Source organism: Taeniopygia guttata, chromosome Z, assembly GCF_048771995.1.
Source record: "Taeniopygia guttata chromosome Z, bTaeGut7.mat, whole genome shotgun sequence".
NCBI lineage: Eukaryota > Metazoa > Chordata > Aves > Passeriformes > Estrildidae > Taeniopygia > Taeniopygia guttata.
In genome coordinates this window covers 70,689,852-70,709,789 of record NC_133063.1, presented here as the reverse complement: position 1 = coordinate 70,709,789, position 19,938 = coordinate 70,689,852, and the positions used below count along the sequence as shown (strand labels likewise).

The window sequence follows — 19,938 nt, the reverse complement described above, 5'->3', positions numbered from 1 at the left end:
TTTGGGCAACTGTCCATATGTATTTATTTATTTTTCTATTTTCAGCTGTTTACTCTAATTTGTTAAACTGCACTGATTTGGCAAATTACCTCCGACAAATTATGACTGCAGTTTTAGCAGTCTGTGTCCTCTATGAGCTTTTATTTCTATAAAAATGTAGTATATAATTGGATATTTTTTCCAAGAGTAGGCAACCTGAATGCAAGCTTACTGCTACATTTTGATAGATTTGCTGACTGTAGAAAGGCAATGACAAGACAGTTGGGATATTTAACATATTGCTTCAAGAAAACAGTGAAGTTTAATTTGTGAGTTAAATAGACTTATGTGGCTACAGAAGTTAGATGGGAAAAATATAATAAAGAAACGGGCAAACAAGTAATTTTTGTGGATACAGAAAATTTTACAAGTATATTTCTAGAATATATTGGGGTATAAGTGCAACAAGTATGATAGTGAGAAAAGAAAATAGAGGGCATCAATCTAATTATGAAAATATATGCAAAAAATATTACTGAGGATTTTGTTAAAGAATATGCAGTGCAAAGAGAACAATCAGTAAATGACTGTGTCTTCTGAAGTGCAAAGAGTAGTAACTCAAATAAAGGTCAACTGTGCTTAATTCCCTCTGTCCATAGAAACCTTTTTGTACAGACTTGGACCACTAAGCTCTTGATTTACAATATTACTTATACATTTTAATTACAATTACAGAGAAATTACGACTACAGCTTCCAAAAGAATAATTTTATGGGGAGAAGTCTTCCCCTTCTTTAAAACAGACATCATTAGATAGTGTGGATAAGTTTCATGGGTTGGTCTGAAGTGCATTTAACTGTTCCAAAGACAAGGAATGCATGTTTGAACTCTTTAATATTTGTTGTTAAGCTACAAAAAAGTTATTGCCTCTGCATTTACTTTTCCTAAAATCTGAAAGCCAAGATATTTAATGGACAGGTTTTTGGGTCATGTATTGGAATATAGCCATTGTCATTGCAGCTTAGTAAGTAACAGTAATAGATGAAAATAATACTGAAAAATATGTTTTCTTATCATTGGGCATACTATCAGTATAATAGCCAACACAGATGAAGCCAATTAATATCCTGTTTGCAGAACTCACAGATTCCCAGAATCAAAAGGACAGACCTCTGGAGCATGTCTCATCTCAGCCCTGTTCAGAGCATGGTCACCTGCAGCAGTTTGCTCAGAGGCGAAGTTTTGTATAGCTAAGAAAAGAAACTCAATGACCTTTCTGGGCAACTTGTTCTCATATTCAACTATCTTCACAGTAAAAGCTATTTTTTCCTGAGTTACAGTTGACTGTCTTGGCAAATGGAACTGACTTGGCCATTAACCAGTTCAGTGCTCTGCCCTTGCAGCAGTGTAACCACCCTGCAGTCATAGTAAATGGAGACACCTATTTTGGAGTAGATTTTTCCATCTATTAAACTTTATAAACAATCAAATCAAGGGATTCAAATAAATTAGATAAATTATGTGTTATTTTTGGCCATTTTCTTGTTGACAAGAAAATAAAATTCTTCTTTGTTTGAAGATGGAGTATCATATTCAGCACAGCAAGATTTTTATCCAAAATCTCAAACAAAAGTAAACCTGGATAGATAGATGGTGTAAGTCCTAGAAGAAATGCCTAACCATTTGGAGGTCTGCTTGAGTCACAGTTTACATATATTTTATGTGTTTGATACATGCTCAGTTACATAAGATTTGGTTGGTTAGGAACTTAGCAAATATTAAAAAGCTCTAGAAATTGTGTGGTGTTTCTCAGAAATGGACACACTAGAGAGAAAAGTGATTGTCCCCATGATGCATCCTGTCATCTCATTCTCAGGTTTTGGGTGCATTTTTCTTTTTTTTTTTTTAAATTTCAGTTTTCCACTGATGAAGAGCAAAAGGTTCCTCATTCTAGATCTTTAATTTTTAAGGAAGAGAAGTTAAAGCCATCTTGACAGACTTTTTATTGTTTGCTTTTATAAAGTGCAGCTTTTTGATTTGATTCAGAAGACTGTATCCTAAACTTAAATCTTTTGAACATAGTAGCTCCAGCACTCTGAATCATAGCATCATAGGTTAGTTTGGGTTGGAAGGGACCTTTAAAGGTCATCTGGTCCAACCCCCTGCGATAAGCAGGGATATTTTCATCTAGGTCAAGTTTCTCAGAGCCCCATCCACAGGTCTTTAAAGTATCTAGGCATAGGGCATCCATCACATCTCTGGGGAATCTAATTAAATACTGCTTCATAGCCTTCATTATAAAAAAAAAAAAAAATTCTTTCTTCTGGCTAGTCTGAATCTACCCTCTTTCATTTTAAAATCTTTACCCTGTGTCCTGTCATTATGGGCTCTACTATAAAAGCCTGTCCCCATCTTTCTTATAAGCTCCTTTAAGTACCAGAAGGATGCAAGAGTGTCTTCCAAAGCCTTCTGTTGTCCAGGCTGAACAATCCCAGTTCTCTCAGCCTTTCTTGTTCCATCCCCCAATGATTTTTGTGACCCTTTTCTGGATTTACTCCAACAGATACATGTATTTTTTGTACTGATGACCCCAGTACTGGATGCAGCACTCCTGGTGGGGTCTCATCAACTGGGGTAAAGGGGCAGAATCTCCGCCTTTGAACTGCTGGTCCCCTGCTGAATCTTGAGCTATAAGAAGAAATACACTTCTAAAAGAAAATGTTAAGATGTTAAAAAAAAATTTAAGAATCACATAAATGCAAAACAGAAATATAGGAAATCTTAAGTCATGATGAAGAATTTCAAATACTTTCTCATAATGTGTGTAATCTGGTCATTGCAGAGTAAAAGATAATAAAGTATTTGTAGAATCCCTGTTTATTATGAACAACACAGAGAAAGATAAACACTGTAGTTATAGTGTGTGTGTATAATAGAACACATTGGTGAGAGATAATAAATTATTTTTCCTGTTTACCTAAACTTTATAGATCATAGATCACTACAGATCTATACAGATTACTGTAGACCTCTAATACATGGCATTCATTCTAAACCTAAAAAGACATGTAATACTTCATTAGAAAAAGATTTATGATTCCCTTGCTTTTCAGGGTACTCTTAAAAATTTCTTGATATTTTATTAGCTGGTTTTGTAAAATAGTTTTAGAAGTTTTAAATTCTTTTTCTTACTTTTTTTTTTTAATTTAGTACAGGTCTTATGTGTCTCATATATTTAACCTTGTTCATCGCTTCCTTTTCTCTTCTTTTTCTCCCTTTCTCTTCTTCCCATTCTAGTCTGCCTTCCACTTTCACTTTTCCTCTCTTCCCTCCTCCCATTTCTATTCTCTCTAGAAAGAAAGAGGGAGCCACATCTCAGTGAGAAGTAATTTTTCAATGTAATGTTAACATTACTTTCACGGCTCAAATTAATCACCCATTCTCCATTATCTCACTGGCTAAAATTTGAAGTCTCATTTCTTGGCAGATAGAAGTGTATTTTTCAACAGAAGATTCACCTGGGACATGACCTTGGGTCCTCCATTAATTCTATGATTTCCAAGAATTGAATATTTTGATGAGCTTCCATAGCTTAATTTGGTTTAGTTACATATCTTTACTGCAAATCAAAAGTTCTTGTATCTCCTATTTTCATGATTATTCTCTGTGCTGCTGATCAACTAACATTTCACCTTTTCTTCCCTCCTTGCTGCATTAAAATGGAGCAGTAAACCTGACAGGTGAGAAGTGAAAAAATAATCACTCTTCATTTAATACAGAAAAGGAGAAAAAAGAGAAAAAAGTCATCATGATAATGATCTAAGGCAAAGCATCTGTCAGTCTTAAGTGAATGTAGGCAGTAATCTATCAATGAGGGCAAGTGCAATATTTGCTATGTTATTTACAGCACTGAAAAGTAATCTAATACAAGCAGCAAAGTTTCATTGAGGTTTTTTTTGTGTCTCCATGGGATAAATTTTCAAGAGAGAGTAGAGCTCGACAATGCTCAGATGATTTTATTTGTGTTTTAGTGACATGAAATGAGTGGTTGTACACAATAACCAAAGTTCTTGAAGGAATCCATGGTTGTAATTGAGGCATTAGCTGTTCTAAATGTTCACAATGTCCAATATACATAAACTCAACACTGACTTATAGTTCTACCAGTGAAAATGATACAGTGTAATTCTTCCTTTTTAGAGTTTTTCCCCACCTATCTCAGAATCATTGCATAATCTGTAAGAATTGAAATGTCTTCTACAGGCTGGAGAGATTAAAAAAAAGCCCAGAATATTCATCCAATTACTAATACGTAATAAATCATTATGTTCTTCTATAAGTATTCCAAATATTCAGACACATGATTGGAAGAGATTTTAGCAGTTTTATTAAATTAATATTAAATTGCAGCCTGGTACTAACTTTCAAGCGGAAAAAAGTTAAATGAAGCTTGTCCTTGGACAGTTCCAGAAACTTAAGGATACTTAAGACTCCTAGAGTTAAAGAGAAAGAGGTACAGCGTAATAGACTTTTTGAAAGCTATATCACACATCTTCAGTAAGAAGAAAGAGCACTAGGGCCAATGCTACTATGAAAGGAGTTTGGAATAGTCAAAATCTAAATAAAGAAATCTCAAATGAGTTTATATGTACTAATTTTGTTTTAAAAAGACTAAAACAGAATAATCAGATTTAAATTTTTATTGCTTCACTAAAGAGAAATTAATACATATGTTAAGGTATTTGCTGGAGAACAGGTGGAGTGTTTTTACAGTAAAACTTTTTCTTTTTTCTAATAAAACCATAGGACTAGTGACTTTCAGAAATTCAGGCAATGGTATTTGACTTTTTTGCATAACTTTTGAAATCTCACTGTATGTCATGTGGTCTTCATTATTTCAAAAGCAGCAAGAAATTGACTGGAGTAATTACAGCTTTATCATTGTCACATTGTGAATCAATGAGGAAAAAAAAGTATTAAATTAATGTTAATACTGGGCACCTGGAAAACATTCTGCTGTCATTACCCTTAAAATAATCTCAGTTCTGTTTTCACAACATAAGTCTTCCTCTGTTTGCTTCTTCATTTTATGTTACATAAAAAATATCAGCCACATTGTTTTTTCATTCAGGACCCCACAGATAATTTGTGAAGAAATATTCCAGTGTCTGTATAAAAATGCAGAGTGGTAGCTAATCTTCATGTAACACGGTTCTCCATGTTTTGCATCAGATAATGATACATACAGATAACAGAAGTCAGCTTTAACAAAAATGTCAGTGAGAACACACATGGATTTTGCTTTTCTCTAGAGAAAGTGAAACATAGACAACTTTCTTTCTCTTTTTTCTCTTTAATTATGTCCGTTTGTTTGTTTGTTTGTTTTATTTTCCTTCATTTGCAGTGGAAGTATTAATTTGATTAGAAATATTCATACAGATCTAAGACTTGAATATACGTAGACCTGATAAGACATATGAAGTTTGCATATTTCAGCTGTTACAAAGATGAGAGGAAACAGAGCAAATTCTTATGTCCCAGAAAGTGAAAAGAATATATGTCTTCTTGAATAGGTGTCTTCTGTACTGTTTTTTCTCATATTAAAAATACCTAAAGAATGCATATTAATTTTTTATAGCAATGCAGAGCTCTGTGTATAAGATAAGAAATATTTCATTACAATAACTTGGGGTGGTCTAGCTCAAGAGTTGGCTGCTTTTTTATAAAGGTATAGCTAGGTAGCATTTCAAATAAGAGAATTGTCTGAATTTTTATAGGTTTAGTGTTATAAAAGTAAAGTATTAGGATGACCAGAAGAATGTTCTGGAAGAGCAATTTACGGCAGAATGCAGCTAATTTCTCTCTGACCATTTTACCACTGCAAACTGTAGGTACCCTACCCACCACACATATCTATATCACCTTTGCACTGCATCAAATACTTTTTCAGAAATAAACATCTTGCCTTTAGCACATAATGCCAAACATTCAGGCACCTTTGTCAAGCTAACATCTATCTTCTGTTTATGTGTATTCACCTTCTCCATGCAGGAAGAGGGCAGAATCTGATTCTAGAAAGAGCAGCATACCCAACAGCAAGGAGGTCCCCTCTCACCATCCCACAGATCCAGTGGAGCTGCGACGCCTTAACTTCCAAACTCCGGGTAAGTGACAATAATATCACACTGAGAACTCTGTGATCACAGGCAGATTGCTGATGCTGTTACAGAAAAGAAACATGGATTGTTTGAAAATACGTATTCTGATCAAGGGTTTCGGGGGGGTGTTTTTTTGTTTGGGTTTTTTTTTGTTTTTGCTGCAAAATATGTTTCTTCATGAGCTTTTGAAATAATTAAGTAATTTCTTTATTCAAAAGAAAAGCCTGCTTCAAAAAAAATTTGAAGTTTTGTAAAAAAAAGAATCCAAAAGACACATATGCTGTATGAGTGTTCTTTATCTGCTGAAATTCCAACTTAATCATAACAATGATAGAAAATATTACTGGGAATGTACATCCCTCTGTTTATTTATGAAATGTTTATGGACACTTCTTTATAAAAAAGCTTCCCTTTTATCTACTGCATTATCAGGTAATATATTAATATCACTGTGAATTCCACTGGTTTGCAAATGTACAATACAGAAGAGAAATACATAACTAGATAAATGCTCTTGATGTTGAAAATAAGGCTGTATGGTATGGTCAAGGAGGATATTAATATGTCAGTAGTTTTGAGGTCAGAAGGAACACACTCTCAAATACTTTATTAAAGTTTTTTATTCATTAATCACTGTTTTATTAAAGCTGTTTAATCTGATAGTCAAGAAGCACAAAAAGAGAAATATTTAAAATAGTATTTTTGACACCTTGGCAGGACTCAACTTTTATTTAAATTGGTTTTGTTTTGATTATGTTCCAGTAGACTTGTTTTCTACTATAATATATTTGCATGGAGTCTGATGCTAATAAGATGCTAAATCTTCCTGATCCTCATGCTTTTGTCAAGCTTACTATAGTAAGTAAAAAAAAGTAGTCAATCCAAGTCTATAAAAGCAGGAAATTAAGTGCTTGAGATGCTGAGAATTAGCTGCTGAAGTTGACACAATAAATACTATTAAAGGGTTAAGTGAACATGCAAATCTCATTCCTGATCTTCTAAATAATGACTGTATTGAGATGTATGTTGTTGCCCTAGAAGCAGTGTCTGCAGGGTAAGGAATGTGGCTAAAGACCCACACTTCACGCACATGGCAGAAGTAGAAAGGGAAGCATCTGGAGGCTTGAGTTTTGCTCCAGCCTTGATTTTTCCTTCTGTTCCAGTACACTGCTCCTAGCAGCTGGAGCAAATCAAGTGTATTTCAGGAGCACATCTTCTAATTTAATTTCATCTTAGTGTAGGAATCTTGTTGACATGCTCTGGGACCTGTTTAGCATAGGAACTTAAATACAGTAAATATAAGTAATTGAAAGGCTTTATTCAGTGTCCTTCTGAAGCTACAATTTCAGTGGTGGCTCATTCTTTCTGGGTGAAGTTTTCATCTGTTACTCAGTACTTTTGTAAAAATTTTGAAGGGTTTTACAGTGAAAGAAACATACATACAAATCTTGGAAACATGCAAAAACAAAGATTGTTCCTAAAGTCTAGTTTATGCCTAAAAGAAGTAATTGTTTGTATGCAGATATATAATGAGTAGAGTAAATGGCTTACTAGAATCACAGAATTTTTTTGTTTACAAAACAAAAATCATTAACTCCAACCTAAAATCATTAACTCCAACCATTAATCAAGCACCTTATATTCAACAATAAACCATGTCCTGAAGTATGACACCCACATGTGTTCTGAACAGTCCAGGGCCAGTGATTCCGTCACTTTCCTGTGAAGCCTGTTTCAATGCCTGATGACCCTTTCATCATGAATAATTTCTTCCTATTATCTAATCTGAACCTCCCCAGCATACATTGAGGCCATTTCCTCTTCCTGTATGACTTGTTACCTTGGAAAAGGAGAGTGCCCCCACCTAGCTTCTTTCAGGCAGTTGTGGAGAGGACAGAGTCTCCTCTCAGCCTCCTTTTCTCCAGGCTAAACACCCCCAGCTCCCTCAGCTGCTCCTCATAGAACTTATGGTCCTGACGCTTCCCCAGCTCCATTGCCTTTCTCTGGACATGCTCCAGCACTTCAGTGTCTTTCTTGGAGTGAGTGCTCCAGAACTGGACACAGGATTTGAGGTGTGGCCTTACCAGTGCTGAGTACAGGGGCACAATCCCTACCCTGGTCCTGCTGACCACACTATTGCTGATCTGCTCAATGACCTTCCCCAGCATCAAGGACAGGTTGACAGGCCTGTAGTTTCCTGCATCCTCCTTCCTGCCCATCTTGTTGATGGATGTCCTATTTGGAAACCTCAACAAGTCAACAAGAACATCCCTATCAGGCAGGACTGCTGGTACATGAGGGAAGGAGGCTCAGTGAGTACTTTATTCAATTCCCTTACTACCCTTGGGTGTATCCCATCCAGTCTTATGCAGTTGTGCATGTCTAAGTGGTGTAGCAGGTTGGTGACCATTTTTTTCCAGGATCAGGTGACTTAAATCTGCCCCCCATATTTGTCTTCCTCAGGGGTCTGGATACCCACACAACAGTTGATATTGCTATTAAAAATTTAGGCAAAGAAGGCATTAATTACCTCAGCCTTTACCTCATCAATCGTCACTATGTTTCCCTCTTCATCTAATAAATAATTGAATAATAACTAGATAGATAAGCCTAATTTTCTGCACTCCATTTATTTAGATGCAAAATCTTACCTATCTATTTAGTATTCATCATAATTAAAATGAAACATGAGAGGAAAAAGCCCCGCTGCCAAGTGCTAACATAAAATTAATTTATTGCTATTAATTTTTAATTTACATTGGGAAGGTAAAGTTATTAAGAAATGGCAAAATTTGTGGCACTTGTAGACACTGTAATTCCACGTCATTGATCTGAAAAGAACTGGAGAGGATTTAAGGTGTACTTTTTCTTGCAGGGCTATAGTTTATCTGTGAAGTTTGCAGTTTTCTGTGAAGCTATTTGAGCAAAACATCTGTGATCTGTTTCTACTAGGAACTCCTTTGCTATAATCCTTTTTACAGACTGGAGTATTACAATTACTATTAAAAATACAGTACATCAAATGGTGCTATTTTTCCCTACCCTAGACACAAGTCAAGCCATTATTCTACTCAGCATACAACCAAATATCAAGGAGAAAAATCTTACTCCAGTAGATTTGTCTTACTCTGTTACACTTGCTAATTAACATGGTCTTAATATGTAAACAGTCACAGTGAAATCAAGGTACAGTTTTTTGTTAGTAAAAGCAGAATTTCACTTAAACTAGATTCAGTTAGGGCTACCATGTCATTAAAATCTGACTGATTTTAACTTAGGGGTTTAGATCCTACTGGAATAGTTATCCATCTCTCAACCGGAAACACACCATCAAATAATATGCAATATAAATTTTTGTAAGGTGAACATAGAGAAACTACAGAAAGGCTATACATTCAGGATATCAGCTTTGTTGGGTTTGTTGTTCTTTCATTTTCAAATGTATGGATTCTATTTTCTGTTAGGTAGCAGAACTAGACAGGGGGGTACTGCAAAGGAGGCAACTGAGGGAAGGGGCAGGGCTGATATGGTTATGTGTTGGGCTCCTTTTACTGAGAAATCTGCTGTTGCTCTGATAAAATGAGGCATTTCTCAACACTGCCTACAGATAAAAAAAAAGGGACAGAGTGGTGAATGTGCTTTCAGTACGAGTGCATCAAGGAAGATGATTTGACATAGTTGTTATTCTAATGATTTATTTCTTTAGATTATGACAGCATCCACAGTTTGCTTGGAGCTTTCCAGGCAGACTAACTACTTCCAGTGGGAGAGGAAAACAATTTTGAATGAATCCATGATGTACAGAAGTGTTAGTGAAAAAAATTCTGACTTACATTGGCATACCTGGACTGGTAGTTTTCATTCACCTTGGAGAGGTGAATGAGACACTCCTCTAAAATTATGGATTGTCATAAACTTTAGTACTTTAGAAGATTTCTAAACAATCACATTCCAAAACTGCTATCAATCATATATTTTGTAAAAGGAAAGACCTGATCAGATACAGATATCAAAATAATTTGAAACCTAAGTCCTTGGGACTTAGGAATTTCAAAATAGGAAATTTGAATTTCTAACCACAATTTTGAATTACTCCCAATAGAGAAGATTAGGTATAGACTTTTAACAAAAATATGAGATAGCGGTATTTTATCTTTGGTGATATTTAGAGAATCATTTCAGTACAAATATGTTGCACTTTTCATAAAATTTTCAGTTCAGCATGAGGATGTTATAAAATTTCACAGTCTAAACTACCAGCACAGGAAATGTCTTGCTTTCCTTTCATTTTTAATTGGCAACATTCTTCAATAATGTAAGGATATCTAAAGAGCTCTAACTTAAAGAGTTTCCTGGCTTACCTTGTTCAGAAAGGATCAAATTTATTTCTGGCTTCCATTCTCATTGGATGAAATAACTCCATAGATAAATTTCACACTTTGCCTTGACATTTGGAATAGCCCACAGTTCTCTAACTGAGACCAAGATCCCAGGTCCGTGTGTGTTATCCAAAAATGTGTATGTGTTAGATAAGCCCATATGGCAGTGAGTGGGTCACAGCAGTGCCAAGTTCTCTTTGAGTAAACATGAAAATACCCAGTCTCTCAGTAGGATTTAATTTTTAATTCTGTTATTCTTCCATAATTGGAATAGCTGAAGAAAAGTCTATCACATTCTTACCTTTCTACAAGTTGCCTGTGAAACACAGAATTAAAATCATTAACCTGGTGCACAAATTTTAGAGGTCTCTATGCCACATGGGAGAGTTAAGGTAAAGAAGGGGTAGTAATTAAGCCTCACAAAAGGTTTAATCAAATAAGGCAGCCCAGTTGTACGGAGGAAAATTAACTGAAATTAAGTAGTTTGAGTGGGTTCTAAGAGATACAAGGCTCAAGCAGACTTCAATCTGCCAATCAGCCAGAGAAATAAATTGAGTCATGTCTCAAAAGTGACTGATTTTTTATCCTCATTTAACTATAAAATGTGTCACACTTATAAGTAATTTTTGTAATTGGGTCCCAATTAAACAATTATCTCATTATATCTTATGAACTAAATAAGATGCTTTTAAATACAAGAAAAATAAATAGAGTCATTACAGCTCTAAGTTAAAGCCTTTTTTTTTAATTAGATAAGTGCTCACTTATTCCCTGAGTTGCTAAGGAATTGCTACAAACTTATTTCCATGATAAAGAAGAAAAAGCATAAAACATTTTCAGAGGAAAAGTGTGCAAACAAAAAAACAATAAAAGGTGGAAAAAGTGGCATCTGGATTTAGGTACCTGCTTTGCAAGACAGCAGAAATTTTTTGTGCATTTTGTCCACTCAATATCTGTTTAAGAGAATCATGACAATACTGAAGGAAGTACTGCACTTTGTCTCCAAAAAAACATACTGAAATGCTTTCTTATAGTGAGCCATCATACATATATCTCTTCTTATGCACATGTCTCACATGGAGGATTGAGGCATCTAGGAGAGGATATCAGCACTTCTCTGATATCCTGTTTTGCTTTGAAACCTGGAGGAACCCAGAATTCATTTAGCTAGGAGATGAAGTTGAAAATTCTTCTCTTCACAAGAGTTATCCCTTTTTTTCCCCCTGGATTTTAGACCATAGTTTTTGTGACATCTTATTGTATTTGGCATTTTTAGATCAAGACCTGCAAATTAGGTTTCCCCTGTTCTCACTATAGGTGACTGTTACACATCACTCAGAAGCGGTGCTTCTGCTATGAGGCTGTGGAGATCCTAAGGCTCCTTGTTAAACCTGAGTCTTTGTTGCAGAAAAAGATAAACTGCTTTCATTCCAGAATAATTGATTAAGTTTTGAAGAACATAAAATATTCTGGAATAAAAGTGGCATAATTGTGCAGTGTTCTGTATGCATTTGCAATTATTTTAGAATAGCTGTTGCAGAATGATATATTTCTCTAGAGATTGTCTTGTAAATTTGTCTTTGTAATTTCTTGCTCTGGCCTAGCTTTGGCTCTGTGAAAATGAAATTTTAAAGTAACAGTATTTTTCATGTACTAAAGGCATTCTTGATGAATTTTCATGAATGCTGAATTCCTACTGAATAAGGGTCATCTACTTTTTTCCGCTTTACATGTCAGAATTTAAAGTAGGTGTTTTTTTTCTATCATTTTGATATGTCTCAACAACCACTGTTACTTATTACTTCCTTTTCCTCTAAAGGGATATCTTAATCAACATAGATTAGTATGTAAAAGAGTGTTCTGTATTATTAAATAAAAATGAGAAGTTTGTAAAGGCAATTAATTTAATGTGGACCTAAAGTACCACTCATTTTCTAAAGAAATTTCTGTGACAATTATGTGTCACATTTTCATTTCATGTAGGTTATAGCCTGGATACCAGCAGATTTGCTCTTTAATTTGTAACTTTGTTATTGTTTATTGTGGGTGTGTGAACCTACCATTCCAAACTGGTAAATAAATGTATGTGTCATAAATGTTTCTAAAAACCTTTATCATAAAACACTGACAACAACAAAATCCTAATTTAACACACTAATGACAAGCCTAAAACACCCACTTGATAAAGGAATATAATTAACAGGTTTAATGTCTGTTAAGATATAGATGATTTCTGATCTTGCTCTCTTAGTTTTTTCCTTGAAATTGTGGCAGAAATAGTATTTCATGTTTCTTAGTCATGTAATTACCACAGATTAAACAGGGGATAATTCTACACTGTAAACACACCATACATTGTAATTTAATTCATGTAAAGGGATTACTACTAGGCTGCCTAAGATCAATTACATTTGGTAATCTTCTACCGAGTCTGGAAATAAAATTTTTAATGGGTACAATTTTAACTGTGTTTTGCATGTGATGGTTTTGAGGGTTTTCTTTCCTTTGAGTTTTCAGGTGGTTTTATCTCTTTTTTTTTTTTTAAAAAAAAAAGGGATACTGTACTTAAAAGAGAATTTGAAAGCATGTTTCGGCATGGTATTTCTTTTGACTTTTTAGCATGTCACAGGACCTGTTGTAATTTAGCTGTATTTTGTCTTTAAGTTTTTGTGTTGTCATGACATGTGTTGATTGGTGTGGGAGTGTGTCATCAAATAAGTGTATTTTCTTATTTGTAACCACAAAAAGAAGTGAGTTTAGCTGTTTTTAACTGGGATCTTTTGAGTCAAGTTCTACACCTGCTCAATTGAAGCCTCATGCTTTGCATGAGGTGTGATGACATCTTAGGATGTTTATTCATAGCATATTCTTTTATGATTCACAGACTGATTGCATAACAAAAGCCCTCCAGCAGTTCTTTTAGAAAATAACTACTTCTATCATATCAGTAGAGCCCATTTTATGTATTTACAGTATGAAAATAGAACAAATGCAATTACTTTGTAAGTTAGCTGCCAAATATTATTTGAGGAAAGTTATTCAAAATGTAATTGCTGAAAATGAGACATAGAGGAAGGGTTTAAAGTCAGTTAAAATGTGTCAGTTTCTGAAGTTGTAAGTAGTTCCTCCTTTTGCCTTAGAAAAATTTACCTTCTAATTTCTTATTTGCACAAATTGTTTAATGTAAAATCTCCCCTTGGAAATGTTAAGTGTCATATAGAGAAGCGTATAAATAAAAACAATTCAAAAAAAGAATGGGTGTTTATCATTTTAGAAAAATATTTCTTCACAGTAAGTTAATTATTATGATTTGTGTTCATGATGCTGGTGATTTAGTCAGGTTCACTGTGTGATGAGTGAGTCTCATACTCACTGGGTTTATGACCTGTATATTTACAGTAGGGTAATTGCACCTTTAAATATCTTAGTTGAGTTACCAGACGCTGTTTTGTGCATGTCTGAAGTGCCTGTATGTACAAGATGATTGATTATGATGGTCTACTGCTGTTACTAATTTGTTTCCCATTTCCGATTGGCTTTTACTTTTTACAGCTTTGAGCAGTAATTCAGTCCCCTACGCCTCCCTGATTGGCTCTGTGTCCTCCCTCTCTAGCCAAACTACCATTCAGTCCTTATATGATAATAACTCTCTCCCACGATTCGCTCGAAAAGGTCTAAACATCTTTGTCTCTATTATTTTCTCTGTTCAAGCACTGTTTTAGATGTACATCAGTCCACCTCCATTTCTGGATCAATCTAGAGTTCTCTCGTGCCTTTTCACCCACATATTTTCCATAGGGGTGCTTGATCTGGATAAATCCATCTAATTATTAGATGACTGTCACCCACACTCATTTTGAGAGTAGCCAAGTCCTAAGTAAAATTTGTAAGAAATGGGAGAGAAGCAGAGCTGCAGTAAATAAATTAGTACTTAGAGACTAATTTTTTAATTGAAATTTTTAAGGAATCTCCCCACTGATCTGAATATTCTGCTGAATAGTTGACTGACAACTTGCCTTAATATCTTAACATCACAGATGTGCTATGAAGATTCCCTGAAATATATATATATAGGGTCAGAAGAATTAGGGCCAGTGCTGCTGGACATTATTTTGGAGTCTATTATGATGCTTGAAATTTCAAAAACTCCAAAAGAAAACAGGAATTAAAACCAAAATTAGAATAATTAAAAGAATTAAAGCATATACTATAGTGTGACTGTGTTGTAGCCACATGGTCATTTTCAGCTATGTTTAAAGGAAATGCAAGTCAACTGTCTTAGGCATGCTCTTGAAAGTCACGGTGACAAAGCAAACTGCATTGTGCAACATGCCTTCCAGCTTGAGCCCCCTTGAGTCATCAGTGTTTTCCCTTTGTAATTTCAAGAGATCCTGGGGTTCACTAGCTTAACATTTTCTTGCCAGCTCTGATTTCTTCCCATAGCTATTGAAACCTCACTTTCATTTTAGGTGTGATAGTCTAAATTATGAAGAGAAGAATGTAAGCATTTTGGAGAAAGCTCACGAAGACTAATAGCTTGAAATAAATATGTGCACAAAATTTTGCCTGTTAAATCTTAAGCTGGCAGATTGTTCTAGTTGACCCCACATCTTTACTATCTTTTTTTGGGTTTGGTTTTTTTTTGTTGTTGTTGTTGTTTTTAGGGGTTTTTTTGTTTTGTTTTATTTTGTGTTTTTGCCTTGCTGTCCCTGTACCCCCTTACATACCCATCTGTACTTCCAATTCCAAGCTCTTCTTCTTTTTCACTTAGTATCTTCATCAGTGGACAAAGATGTTTACACCTGAAGTAGATTGTAGGTACTTTTAGAGGTTGATAAATGGGGTTAAAGATTAAACATATTTTAAGGCATTAGTGCAGTCAGCATGTGAGTCCAGCCAAACTGTACAACCCCTGCCTCTACAATCTGCTACTAGTGAAAACATTTTTGGAGTTCTAATTGTCTTACGTCCAATGTTGTCTTCAGTGACTGTTGTATTAAAGCAGTGATGCATGTTGTTCTAGTCATTCATAGCTGCATGTCAGTCACCTCAGAATTCTGTAAAAGACTTAAGTATTTCTAATTTAGAGTACACAGTCAGTCATCTATACCTTGATGCATTATTATTATTAGTATTAGTATTAGTATTAGTATTAAATCTTTCAATTTCATTATTTTATGCTTTATTTTATAAGTTAGTTTTATGTTGGTTTAGGTTTGGTTTTTTTTTTACCTTTGCAGGTTCAGGTGTCTCTGGTTACCTTGGTAACCTTCATTATTCGAGTTTGTTTTTCTTGATTGCGCATAAGTCACTTTGTTTTCTGTCAAAACACTATTGTTTCCCCTTTAGGGCTCTTTCAGTGTCTGTTTCTCAGTTCACATTTCCTCATCTAATTCAATAGAGTTTTCATTTCATGCATTGCAATAGAAGGAGTTTGAAATGACATTAAGAGTCATTACTCAAAGCAGAGGTCAACATCAGGTCCAACTGTTTCATTTTTCCATGACTAGCTAAACTCATTGACTCATATAACACTAACTCTTTCCTCAACACTAGGAATGTTAGCTTTGGGAATATGTTTGGTGACTTCTTTTAATTTGGCTTCAGAGCTCATCTATGCAGAGCATGTCCTGCTTTGAGTAACCAAACTATTTGCCTGCTTCTCTCACATATGACATCCTTACACATTTATAGACATTGTAACTACTGCATTTTCTAAATTTTAGAGCAATGCCATCACTGTAGTTTACTTTAAATTTTGTTCTTCTTTCTTGTTCAACAGGTATGGCCAGTCATCCCCCAATACCTATTTTGGAACTTGCAGATCACATTGAAAGATTGAAAGCAAATGACAATTTGAAGTTCTCACAGGAATATGAGGTAATTTTCCCCACCTCTTTACTATCATGCTTGCTGTTTCCAAGACTTCTCTCTGGTATGGTGCCCAGTTTGCATGATATTAAAACCATGATAAAAAAATGGTGTAAAAGGACTACATGGTGGGGTGGTTCCTTTGCTCATAAAATCCTGTTCTCTTTTTATAAGTATACATGTCAGGCAGATTCCATGGACACGTACATGAAGTAATGTGTGAATGATACAGCACAAACTTGTTTTAATATACACAGACATATATCTTTCCTGCAGTTTAAAGGTCCTTAGATTATTTTAAAAATAATATAATGTTGACAGGACACATACAGCAAAATCTCCAAACAAGGTTCAGTCCAGTGCTTTAGTTTTTCACTTGAGATAAAAGGGTTTGCAAGTGCTTGTTGTCTTTCCTAGTATAGCAGTTTCAGGACATTGCATTTTCCTCCTGTCAACAATACCACTTTGATAAATTGTGAATGATGGTCTAGAAGAGTATGAAAGAATTTAACTGAAAGACAGTAATCATTTACCAGCCACCTTGTCAGTAACCCATGGAGTATTATAGGTATTGCTATAGTGGAGGGTAACAGCCTCTCAGGTTAGTAATTTGTGGTGAAAGGGAGCCATCCATTAAACCTGGTAAATTATAGCTGTTACTTTAATGCCAAAATATTGTCCATGTCAAAAATATGTGGATCAAGTATACACTGCACCATTAGTAAAGAAGTGCTTCTACAGATCAGCTATAAGTGATCATGTCAGTGATCCAAGGATTAACAATCTCCAGAGGGATCACTGACACTTTATTTTCTTTATGGTCTGTTGTGTCACTAATCCTTGCTTAAAATCCTTCAACACTTTTTCAGGATGGTGGAGTAAAAGCCTGAGTTGCTCTTTTTTTTTAGGGACCTCTCATAAGTTGCATTTGAAGGTTCATATGGACACTGGCAGTGCAGTAAAAAACACTCAAGATGACTTTCACATTTTAGTTTCATAGTAACATACTACTGCATGGTACATGGAAACTCTATGTATTTTGAAAGTCTTGACAGAAGATGTTAAAAATTGATACTAAGTACTATGATAAAGAACTACAATTGCTTATTTTTTAATTGAATGTAGTATTCAGAAAGTCCTTAAGACTGCTTTAAGAAATTATTTAATTAGATATTAAAAGGAAAATACAGTTTCAACAATTCCTGGAAATAAATTTGATGAAGAACAGCTTAGGATTGCTCTGTCACACACAAAAAAAAATAAATATGGGGAAATCTCCTAATTTTTCTATGTGCAAACTCTTAAATATGGAGATTGTAGCATATAAATAATCAGGCAGAAATTTAAGTTGCAGAATGTTCACCATTATAAAAGATAACATTTGGTAAAAATTTCAAAACCATTTGCTGTTGTATTATGGGCAAATTAATTGGTTTTTTTCAGTGTAGAAAATCGCAAGCCATTTACAAATCATATACTATAGAATAATTTCTATACAAATAAACAATTTAGCTGTACAGCATCTTGAACATCGTGGGGATGTGATGTGGTTTTCTTATGCTGTAATATAAATTAAAATTTTTGGTGTTTTGTATTATCTCTTTCTTACTTAAGTATATTATCTCTTTCTTAATTAAGTAATTAAAATAATATTGAGGGTGCAATTTTAATAATTTATAGCCAATATTGAAAGATACATTATATAATTTAATTCTTAATATCTTCTGACCCCACAGAAGTTTCTCTAGTCTGCCTAAACAGGACAATTTTCACATTCTGTCTTTCCTTCATTTGTTTGAGGTTCTTTTCCTCTTTTTTTTTTTAATAAAACATACAATCTGGAGCAGAATTGTCAGACACTCAAGATTAGAATATGGGCAACTCTGGGTCAACACCAAGCTTCATTCATATTGCTTTGCCCAAGAAGGTTCAACATTTATCTTTGAAATTACAGCTTTAGAGATACCACTTCATTTCCATTAGTCCAAGATTCGTCCATTTTGAAATAGAACTAGTGAAAAGCACTGCTTTTTGGTTTCATGGTCTAGGCTAGGCAGTGGACTAAAGCTGTAGTTTGATGATCACTGTAAGTCATCTCTGTGTCTTGGCTGTGCATTCCTGTTGTCTCTCTTGTGCCAGTCCTGGCACTAGCAGATGTGCAGCTGTTCAAGGATTATCTCAGGAAATAGATTCAGCTGAAAACTAATTGTTTTATTTTTCTTTGCTGTTCTCAATTGGATCTGTTCCCTGAACTAGCTCACCACATGTCTGCTTAAGCTCTTGTGCCAGCAACAGGAAGTAGTGAGTATATTTGTGGTCAGAGATTGGGACCTTCTACTTCAGCAGCAGTTCTCACTAATATCCTTTAAACAATCTTTTTAAATCTGATTGCAAGGCAGAAAGAGGTGCAGATGGTAACAGTTCAGTCATTATCACTTCAAATAATGCTAGAGCTGGTGAGACAGAAGGAAAAAGAAATACTTCTCATATTCAAAAGTTCAAGGTGTAGCACACAGCACAAAACTACTGACCTTTATTGATACCAGCCAAGTTGCCCAATTAATTGCTGTTTAGGGAAGCAAAGAGTTTTCATTAATTGCCACTGATGATTTGGTTTGGTTGTTTTTAGTTTTTTTTAAATAATGGCCGTTCCTCTTTGGCAGTCAATTATTTTATTTTACTTTTTTATGGAATTGTTTGCATTACATGGATTAAATTCTTCAAAGGTGTGTTGATTGTATATAGTAAGTGATAACTTTGTGATACCATCAAGTAAAATTTATGTTGATTGTTTTCTGATAGACTCTGACTTCTCTTCCTTCTATTAGGAAGTTACTTCTATTTCAAAAGGATGTCTAAATTATTTTTTAGCACAGCCTACTTCAGTTACCACTTCAAAAGAATTGCTCGTTTCAACACACAAACACAACTTTTCATTTTCTAAGAAACACTTGAATATGTATTCCCCTTCCATTCTTGCTCATATTCCATCTAATTACTTTTGATCAGAATTTCTGATCAAAAGTCAACACAAGTTTGGTTTCTTCCTTTTAGGAGAATATCAGTTTTTTCCTGTTTCCACTTTCTCCTCACACAGACAAACCTCCCTGACTCTTCATAACAGTGTATTCTCCAGTGTAGAACAGCTTCTAGATATATTATGTTTTCTAAGGCTCAGTGCCATCAACTGGACAAGTTCCTACCTCTACAAGTTTTCAGACACTATTCCTTAGTATCTTCTTCAGGGCTTCTCCTATCCCAGCTCTTACAGCATCTCAGCAGGGCAATAGACATTTCTTCCATTGTACTTCTCTCACATATTTACCTTGAATACCATCTTTTATGGGAAAACAGGGGCCAAGCCTCATGGATTATTACTGTGGCAAGATTCAAATAAACTTACAATTCATATGCTGCGTAACGTGTTAACACAAGATAGCGCTATGGCTTCTAAATAAATTTTTCATAATCCTTTATTAATTTTTTGTTAGCTTGCAATTCCAAAGCCTAAACAAATGTTGATTTACTTAAAATCAAATATCATATAATTA

General features: G+C 34.6%; 1 protein-coding gene across 30 annotated transcripts in view; it reads left to right on the top strand.

Moving 5' to 3' along the window:
- The window catches only part of PTPRD (protein tyrosine phosphatase receptor type D), a 1,149,749-nt gene that overhangs the window by 1,056,829 nt on the left and 72,982 nt on the right, over window positions 1–19,938 (top strand). For 11 of the 30 annotated variants that reach the window (XM_072921648.1, XM_072921647.1, XM_072921646.1 and 8 more), the window contains 4 exons: window positions 3,705–3,719; window positions 6,031–6,143; window positions 14,069–14,188; window positions 16,299–16,396. In XM_072921648.1, the coding sequence (XP_072777749.1) occupies window positions 3,705–3,719; window positions 6,031–6,143; window positions 14,069–14,188; window positions 16,299–16,396 (346 nt within the window). 30 annotated transcript variants of the gene reach the window in all.